At 38.9% G+C, this 8,650-nt stretch overlaps 1 protein-coding gene across 1 annotated transcript in view; it reads right to left on the reverse strand.

Annotated features, from left to right (window-relative positions):
• Positions 1 to 8,650, reverse strand: part of LOC107743227 (acetylcholinesterase collagenic tail peptide-like) — a 20,378-nt gene that overhangs the window by 3,452 nt on the left and 8,276 nt on the right. The window contains exons 7-15 of the mRNA XM_016556368.1: positions 8,106 to 8,168; positions 7,968 to 7,994; positions 7,815 to 7,859; positions 7,692 to 7,727; positions 7,474 to 7,554; positions 7,288 to 7,384; positions 6,510 to 6,622; positions 6,226 to 6,345; positions 3,635 to 3,761 (exon numbers count right to left, since the gene is read on the reverse strand). Coding sequence (XP_016411854.1) covers positions 3,635 to 3,761; positions 6,226 to 6,345; positions 6,510 to 6,622; positions 7,288 to 7,384; positions 7,474 to 7,554; positions 7,692 to 7,727; positions 7,815 to 7,859; positions 7,968 to 7,994; positions 8,106 to 8,168 — 709 coding nt within the window. The remainder of the gene's footprint in view (positions 1 to 3,634; positions 3,762 to 6,225; positions 6,346 to 6,509; positions 6,623 to 7,287; positions 7,385 to 7,473; positions 7,555 to 7,691; positions 7,728 to 7,814; positions 7,860 to 7,967; positions 7,995 to 8,105; positions 8,169 to 8,650) is intronic.

Genomic DNA, 8,650 nt, shown 5'->3' on the forward strand with positions numbered 1-8,650 from the left:
CAAGATCTTGCCTCATGGGGTAAGGATGATCATGAGAAAGGTGAGGGATCAGCCCAGAACTACACGGGAGGAGCTTGTTAATGATCTTAAGGCAGTTGGGACAACAGTCGCCAAGCAAACCATTGGTAACACACTACGTTGCAATGAGTTGAAATCATGCAGTGCCCGCAAGGTCCCCCTGCTCAAGAAGGCACATGTACAGGCCCGTCTGAACATCTAAATGATTCAGAGAAGGCTTGGGAGAAAGTGCTGTGGTCAGATGAGACCAAAATTGAGCTCTTTGGCATTAACTCGACACGTGGTGTTTGGAGGGAGAGAAATGCTGACTATGACCCCAAGAACACCATCCCTACAGTCAAGCACGGAGGCGGAAACATTATGCTTTGGGGCTATTTTTCTGCTAAGGGCATAGGACGATTTCATCGCATTGAGGGGCAAATGGACGGGGCCATGTACTGTAAAATCTTGGACGAGAACCTCCTTCCCTCAGCCAGAACACTGAAGATGGGTCATGGATGATGGGTCTTCCAGCATGACAATTACCAAAAATACCGCCAATTTGGGTTGGTTGGTAGTCTGTCTCTGTATCTTTAAAATAAACCTACCATAAAAAAATACAGACCCTTCATTTCTTTGTAAGTGGGCAAACTTACAAAATCAGCAGGGGATCAAATAAATATTTTCACCACTGTAACACCAATTCACTGTATCACTCTGCTGGACCAAGCCCAGGAGGAGGACATTCCTCTGGTAGAATGGGCCCTCACTACAATAGGACACTGCAAATCCACTGAGGCATAAGCTAGGGCTATAGCTTCAAATATCCAGCAAGATAGTCTCTGCTTCGTGACTAGCAGCCCTTTAGAGTGGCCTCCGAAGCAAACAAAGAGCTGCTCTGAATGCCAGAAGTGGCTAGAGCGCTCTATTTAAACTCTAAGAGCCCGAACCGGGCAGAGTAAAGGAAGTGTTAGGAAGAGCCAGAAGGGTGATAACTTGTGCTCTGAACGGAGTGGAGAGCATCTTAGGCACATAGCAGTGTCTTGGTTTGAGGATGACTACAGTCGTTAGGCTCAAAATCAAGCCATGAAGCACTGACTGACAGTGTAAGTCACCCACTCGCTTGACCGACGCTAATGCCAGAAGTAGGGCAGTCTTAAGTGACAGAGGCCTTAAGTCGGCTGACTGGAGCGGCTCAAAGGAAGACCCTCGTAGGGCCCTAAGTCCCATGTCGGCACAGTATGAGGATGAGGGGGGTGAGTCTTCAAGCTCCTTTCAAAAACGTATTCTGACTGACTGGCCAGCCACGAGCGTGTGATTCGCTGCGAAGGGTGCCACATACACTTTTAGCATGGAAGGAGTGTGCCCTTTGTCCAGCAGCTCTTGCAGAAAGGTTAACATGGATGACATGTCACAAGAGGATGGGTCCTCGTTCCGTGCTGCACACCATTTAGAAAAGACTGACAACTTAAGGGTGTAGAGATGTCTTGTAGATGGGGCTGTAGCCTCCAAAATGAAATTAGCCACCCTCACTGGGAGCTGTAAAGACTCACATTGAGGGGCCAAACATAAAGGCTCCACAGCTAGAGCCAGGGATGCCAGATCATGCCTTTTGCTTGAGAGAGGAGGCCCTTCCTCAATGGAATTGGCCAAGGGGATGCTGATAGCAGCTGAATCAACTTGGGAGAACCATGTCTGATTAGTCCTGAGTGGGGCCACCAAGAGGACCGAACACCCGACTTCCCTGAACAGTCTGATAACCTGAGGGAGTAGGGCAATCGAAGGGAAGGCATACAGGCGAGCGCTGGGCCATTTGTGGTCCAGAGCATCCCACTCCTTCGAGAAATATATTGGCCAGTGAGAGTTGTCTTCTGAGGTGAAGAGGTTCACCTCTGCCCTCCCGAAGACAGACCTTTGAACCATTTGGGGATGTAGTCTCTATTCTGCTGGAGCTACATTGTCCCGGGGCAACATGTCCGCACCCTGGTTCAGTCTGCCGAACACGTGGACTGCCCTCAGTGAGAGCAGATTATACTGTGTCCATAGAAGGAGGTGTCTCGCCATCCTTTAAAGGTAGTGTGACCTGACACCGCCTTGGTGATTTATAAAGGCTACCACTGTCAAGCTGTCCGAGCAGACCAGGACATGGTGCCCTCTCAAATCTTAGTTATGTTGAGCCAAATGTGGTGCTCCAACACCACCAGGTTGGCCATGGCCTTGCCAATTGCCAGTTGTTCATTTGCTGTACACAGCTCCCTGAAGGCATCAGAACTCTGGCCAGACTCATCCATTGTGCAGAGAAGTTCAGCCTGAAAAACTTGGAGTACCACCATCATGTGAAGCACTGAGCCAGCCTGAGACTTCAATGTCTTTGAAGTAAAGCGATCTCTGATCTTTACGGAAGGCCAAAGTGTTATCAGTCTGGAGGCGGCTCAGCTCCTGTTAGTTATTCACCACAAAGACGCCATCCTTGCAGGTACCACTCATCTAAGCAGCTGCGGGAGGGCTCTTCAGGAGCCAACCAGTTCAAGGCGAGGTCTTCCACAGCCTTTGAGAAGATGCGGAACTGCTCACTGTCCATGCTGGGCTGTGTTGGTCGCTTCAAAGTGAGGGTGCCAGGGTCCTTACCGGAACACACCCAATCTTCTGCATCTGAAGCTGTCAGTGACTTAGAGTCATCGGTAACAACTTGTTCGTGCTCCTACACGAATGTGAACAAATCAGGCTTCAGTATTTAGAGTAAACAGGAGTTTCTCCATGTGCCAAGCAACGCAATGGAAGAGACTGTTCGACAGAGAAACAGTTATTTAAATGAAGAAACCATCAAATGTGAGTTGTCGCACTGGGAATGTCAATTTATTGTTTTTCACTACAAATTATAAGACAACTTATTCTTTTTCACTTCCAAAAACTTTACATTTAACAGTATTTTACTGTAAAATTACATTTATTTATTTGTTTATTTATTTATTCAGTTTCTCACAGTATAGAATAAGGGAACTTACTGTTAACCAGTTAACAGGTTTTATACTGTTAAAATTATTATTATTATTTTTACAGTGAGAGATAACGTACAGTCTGTTAATTTACAGTCTGGCAAAATAAACTCTTGATGCATGCCAGCACATTATTCAGCTTATTACATGGCACACAAAATAAATAAAATAAATGAACAAACACAAAAATACTCTGCTTCACGCTGTGGCCACATTACCAATTCGGGTATGCATTATTTTCCTAATAATTCAACTGCCTGTCTTCAATTATTCCTTACATAAATATTGATTTGAGTGTTAAATCATTAAATGAGAAGAAAGAGAGCACGGTGCGACACAAGGCCATATAATGCCTGGGACAAAAGCCAGCGCTACAGTTTAGCGGTCATTGTACAAAAATATGTGACCGCAGAATGCAGTGATCGACCAATCAGAATGGAGTATTCCAGAGCGCCGCGTACTGAATTATGAGCACATATGTTGGGGTGACTTCTGAATGAAGGTGTTATTCTCGGCTTCATTTGCCATACAGGACCGGATTATTCCCATTTTAGAATGCACTCTCACGTTAAACTGCATTACAGCATGTTGCTGGGAATAAGCTGTCAGCTGGAGCGCCTCTGTTTCAACCTGATACTTACTGACACAGCCATCTGTGACCACCTTATTTCCGTCATCACACTCTTCTCCATTCTCAACTTGCACGATGCTGTCTCCGCAGAAACCCTCCTGGTCAGGATCACGCTCCATCGACTGGAATGGTGTTAACTGCAATCAAAGAGTCTTTTACAGACCTTGGAGACTAAAATCACTGTGTGTAAAACTATTAAGAAATAAGATGCATTTCAAAAACAGACTGACATGAAATTCCTTTGGGAAGTTGACATATTAACATGCTACAATTCATATTATATTTTATTTTAGCATTTATAATTAGCCTACTATACATAAAGTTTTATGACATCATTTGACAAACTACATTAAATATTTGCAATTTAAAAAAGTCATTTGTCACATCACTTGGCTATTAAAAATTATGAAATTAAAAAATATAAAATCAATCATAAATTACAAATAATTAAAATATATTAAAGCAATACACTACAGGTGAATAGGGTAAAACTATTATAATTTGTATAATTACTATAAAAATGTATATTATATAATATTATTAAAACTGTTATTAACTGTTAGATATCACCATACTTCCTCCTTTTGATTAATTAAAGTACATTAAGACAACTGTTTTTTTATAACATTTTCTGAAATAAAATAGGTAAATGAGGCATTATCTAATTAAGTATGCACTAATTTGCATACATTTACAAAACAAAAATCTGAAAATTGGATATATATATATATATATCCAATGTTCAGATTTTTGTATATACTGCAAAGGGGATTTTGGATATCACTATATAAATCAGAAAATAATGTCAACAGGCAGAAAAAAAAAAAACATTTTTAACAAATCTTCAATTTTCAAATAATGATATATGAACAAACCTCTCTGCAAAAAACTTCAGAATATACATAGGAATAAAACTTTAAAGCTTGGTGTATGTAAGTGATACTGAAGTGGATTTCTGGCTCCGTGCAAGAGAGAAAAAAAAAAACTAATTTTGAGAAAACATCCTTTAATGATATGAATTGTAAAATATATCTACAGACACAAATAGATAAAGTGTGATTAAAAACAACAACAACAAAAAAAAAAACTAAATGTGTATTTTGGATGTTTTTTTTTTTCACTAGTCTGAAAGAAGACAAGCTATGGAAGCAAAATAGCCAAAATTGACCAGTGTGGGAAAAAACAATGATTTTGCCTGTAGTGTCTTTTATGATAAAAAAATCATATGCATTTATTATAAAATATGAACTAAATAGTAAACTTTTTATGGGTCAATATCACTGTAGGGTGCCTTTTGGTGTCCTGTACATAAATAACTAATTTGCCAATAACTCATAACTTAACATAAAAATGACTATGAAAGGGTTTGTTATATTAGGCTAAGTTTTTATATTCATAACAAAAGCATAACTTGGCTACAAGTTATGCTTTTAGATACAATTTCTAGATTTTTTTTTTAGTTTTGTGTAAGAGGATGCATGTTATTTTGCTATGTCCCATGCACTGCACATTAAATTTGAATGATAGTAAAATATTGTCAAATCATAAAATAAATAAAAAAAATTCTCCTATTAATATTTTGGTAAATAAGAGATTACTCAAGTTGAGTGTATTGATCATTTGGTAATAAAAACTATATTTTTATTTAATAAAAAAGAAGAGTTTGTCCATGTCCCTTGAATGGTTTTCCACCCTTTCGTATTGGGGAATCCGCCCCTTTAAGAAAAGGCCATCCCCTTTAGTGTCATCAGGACAACAGATTTTTTTTTGTCTCTTCAGTGGCGGGAATTTCAACGGCTGAGGTGAGCAAGTTGGTGACTTTTCATTTGACAAATTTTCTTTGTGGGTTTGCTTACTTGCTTTGCCAAAGCTTAACATGTCCACCCTGATGGCATAAAATATGCCAGAAGTGATTAGAATACAGTATTTTCAAAATATGTAAGTTTAAATATACCAAATTCTCCTCAACAACCAGACTAAATATTTAGCTAGTCACAGTTTGTTGTAAGCTAATATGCTAATTGAAGCTCAAAATGTCCACCCTGTCGGCCACTTAGACTCGATAGAGTAGACATAATCATGACAGGGACATAGCATTCATTTGTAGTTAATATTGCTAAAAAATAAAATGAATGTTGGTGGGGGGGGTATCAATGTGATTGAGGATGTAACTATATTATTTATTATTAGGATCATACCTTTCAGAAAATATAATTTGCATCTTAATTTTGCAATGAAAACGTATTTAACAGTAATATATACTGTATGTCCATGACAGGGTGGACATATCTTATGATTTATGCTTTGAATAATGGCCCATAATTATCTAAAAAAAAATGTTTGGGAGCTCAGCTAATATGTTTCTATAGTACTTGAGTGTCTACTATTTATGATATGACAAAGCAAATGGGAAATTAAAACCAAATTTTTGAGCATTGGGAGGGTTGAAAGGCACTCTATGGTGATATTGACCCACATACAACCTAAAATATGCTTTTCCTAACACATATAATTTTAACACTAAAAAAGTTGATAAAAATAAAAGTTCTGGACAAGTATTATGCCATCTGTTTATGTTTAGATTACAACAATAATGGGCACCTGAATTGGCATCCAGCCATCAGTGTCTTTGAAGTAAAGTGACCTCTGATCTTTACGGAAGGCCAAAGCGTTATCAGTCTGGAGGCGGTTCAGCTCCTGTTCGTTATTCACCACAAAGATCTGCAGCACAGACATTAAATATTATCAACTGCTTTACTGGCTAAATGAATTGAATGGTTTTAAAATTGAATATCATCCAAAAGTAACAATCAATCCAGTGCAGTGCACAGATATCTGGGAATATACAGGCTTAGTTTGTAAAGCGTGCTGCATTGCTGGCTTACCGCTGGCACTCTGGGATAGCTGCCCCAGTGGTCAAAGGAGGGGGCATTACAGCCACAGCGTCCCGGGCTGCCAAGTTGTCCCTTCTCTCCTTTCTGTCCTACCATGTACAGTCCTGGAGGAGAGGTAAACAACATTAAGTCGAAGGCATAAATGTCCCTCCATGTGATGCAAAGTAATGGAGTGATTTCAAGAGCTACTAACCCTGGACCTCATCTATCACGAAGAGAAAGCAATTGAGTTAATATGCACAGAAACCAAAACAAGACCGCAGCTGTCCTGTGAATAAAGTGATGACATAATGTTTGGAATTCTGCGAGAAGCTTGGCCGCTCCGGCCGTCAGTTAAGGACATGATGTCATGGCTTCAGTCTCCTTTGGGGCTTCTGTTTCAGTCATGGATCAGGTTGCTTCTGAAGCTAAATAGACCAGTGGTGGGATTTCCTACAGTGATTTAAGATCCATGTGCTTCACCGTCTGCACATGGCGAATGCTGCAATATAACCATGTGATCTTGACAGAGCCGTTACCACTATTGACATTGAAGGGGACAAGACCCCCCCCCCCCACCTCCCAATAATTAGAAATGGCCACATTTTCTTAATTTTAATTAAAAAAATTTTTTTAATAAAAATAAAATAAAATAAAATTACATTTATTTTAATTTACTTGATTAATTTTATGTTCTAAATTTTACAAGCAATTTTCCCAAAGAAACTATACTTTTTTAGAGACCACAAGAGATTTGAGAACTATTAGCACTTTTATGCAAATTTAATACCTGAGGCGGGCAAACCAGGAGGGCCAGGGTGACCAAGGGCCCCCTGAGGGCCTGCAGGACCCATGGGTCCAGTTGTACCAATGTCACCTTTTGCACCCTGCATCAGAAATCAATAATAACGGTCATTTATTTCCAATGCTTTTGCACTGTTATCATGTTGTTATTATGTGTTTGGGGATGGATCACCTGCTTTCCTCTTTTTCCTGGGCGGCCGGTGGGTCCCCTGTTCCCTGAGCTTCCAGGTTCTCCTTTTGGGCCCATTTCACCCTGAGAAATTATTTTAAAATCACATATAAGATTGCCTTTGTATCATTATGTTAACAAATAATAGACCAATTCTTTTTATATATAATACTAACTACTAAAATATTTCTAATAATATGAAATAATAATATTTTCAGAACCTTCTGGCCAAGCATTCCAGGAAGACCCATTGATCCCTGAAACAGTACAGAAATGTACAAAAACTGATGGATTAGACCAGTTACAATTTGCAGTATAAAACTAATTGCACTATGGTAACTTACCTTGTCACCTTTTAAGCCAATTCCACCTCTGAAACCTTGTGAGCCCTAACAGGACAAGATCGAAACAGCAAAAGAATAACTTGACGATGAACAACTGGGGTACAAAATTAAAGAATGAACTGAATGATAAGTGAGTTCAGAGAGGTAACTCACTTTTTCTCCCTTATGTCCAGGTAAGCCCTGCAATAAATGAACAATATTCAGCGAACAGGGTACAGTATTTTATGTCCATATGACAAGGCAGTATGACTGTAAGAGTCCTAATTCAGGAAAAAAAAATGCTGTCCAGACCTTGGGTCCAATTGGTCCTCTTGCCCCTGGCATTCCCATCAGCCCAGGGTCGCCTTTCTCCCCCTGTTAAAAACACAGGGGTCACAGGAATAACAGTGTCATGGTTTCCAGAAAAATATTAAGGAGCTCAACTGTTTTCAACACTGATAATAATCAGAAATGTTTCTTGAGCACAATTCAGCATATTAAAATGACTTCTAAAGGATCATGTGACACTGATGACTGGCGTAATGGCTGCAGAAAATTCAGCTTTTCTATCAGAGTAATAAATTACATTTGAAAACATTAAATTAGAAGACTATTTTAAACTGTATATTTAGTGCTGTCAAATGATTAATCGCGATTAATCACATCCAAAATAAAAGTTTTTGTTTACATAATATATGTATGTGTACTGTGTATATTTATTATGTATATATAAATACACACACATACAGTGTATATTTTGAAAATTGTTACATGTATATACATTTATATTCTTATATTTTATATTATATATAAATATATTTAATATATAAACAACATTTTTCTTAAATATATACATG

Source organism: Sinocyclocheilus rhinocerous, unplaced genomic scaffold (genome assembly GCF_001515625.1).
Source record: "Sinocyclocheilus rhinocerous isolate Xijiao unplaced genomic scaffold, SAMN03320098_v1.1 scaffold946, whole genome shotgun sequence".
NCBI classification, from domain to species: domain Eukaryota; kingdom Metazoa; phylum Chordata; class Actinopteri; order Cypriniformes; family Cyprinidae; genus Sinocyclocheilus; species Sinocyclocheilus rhinocerous.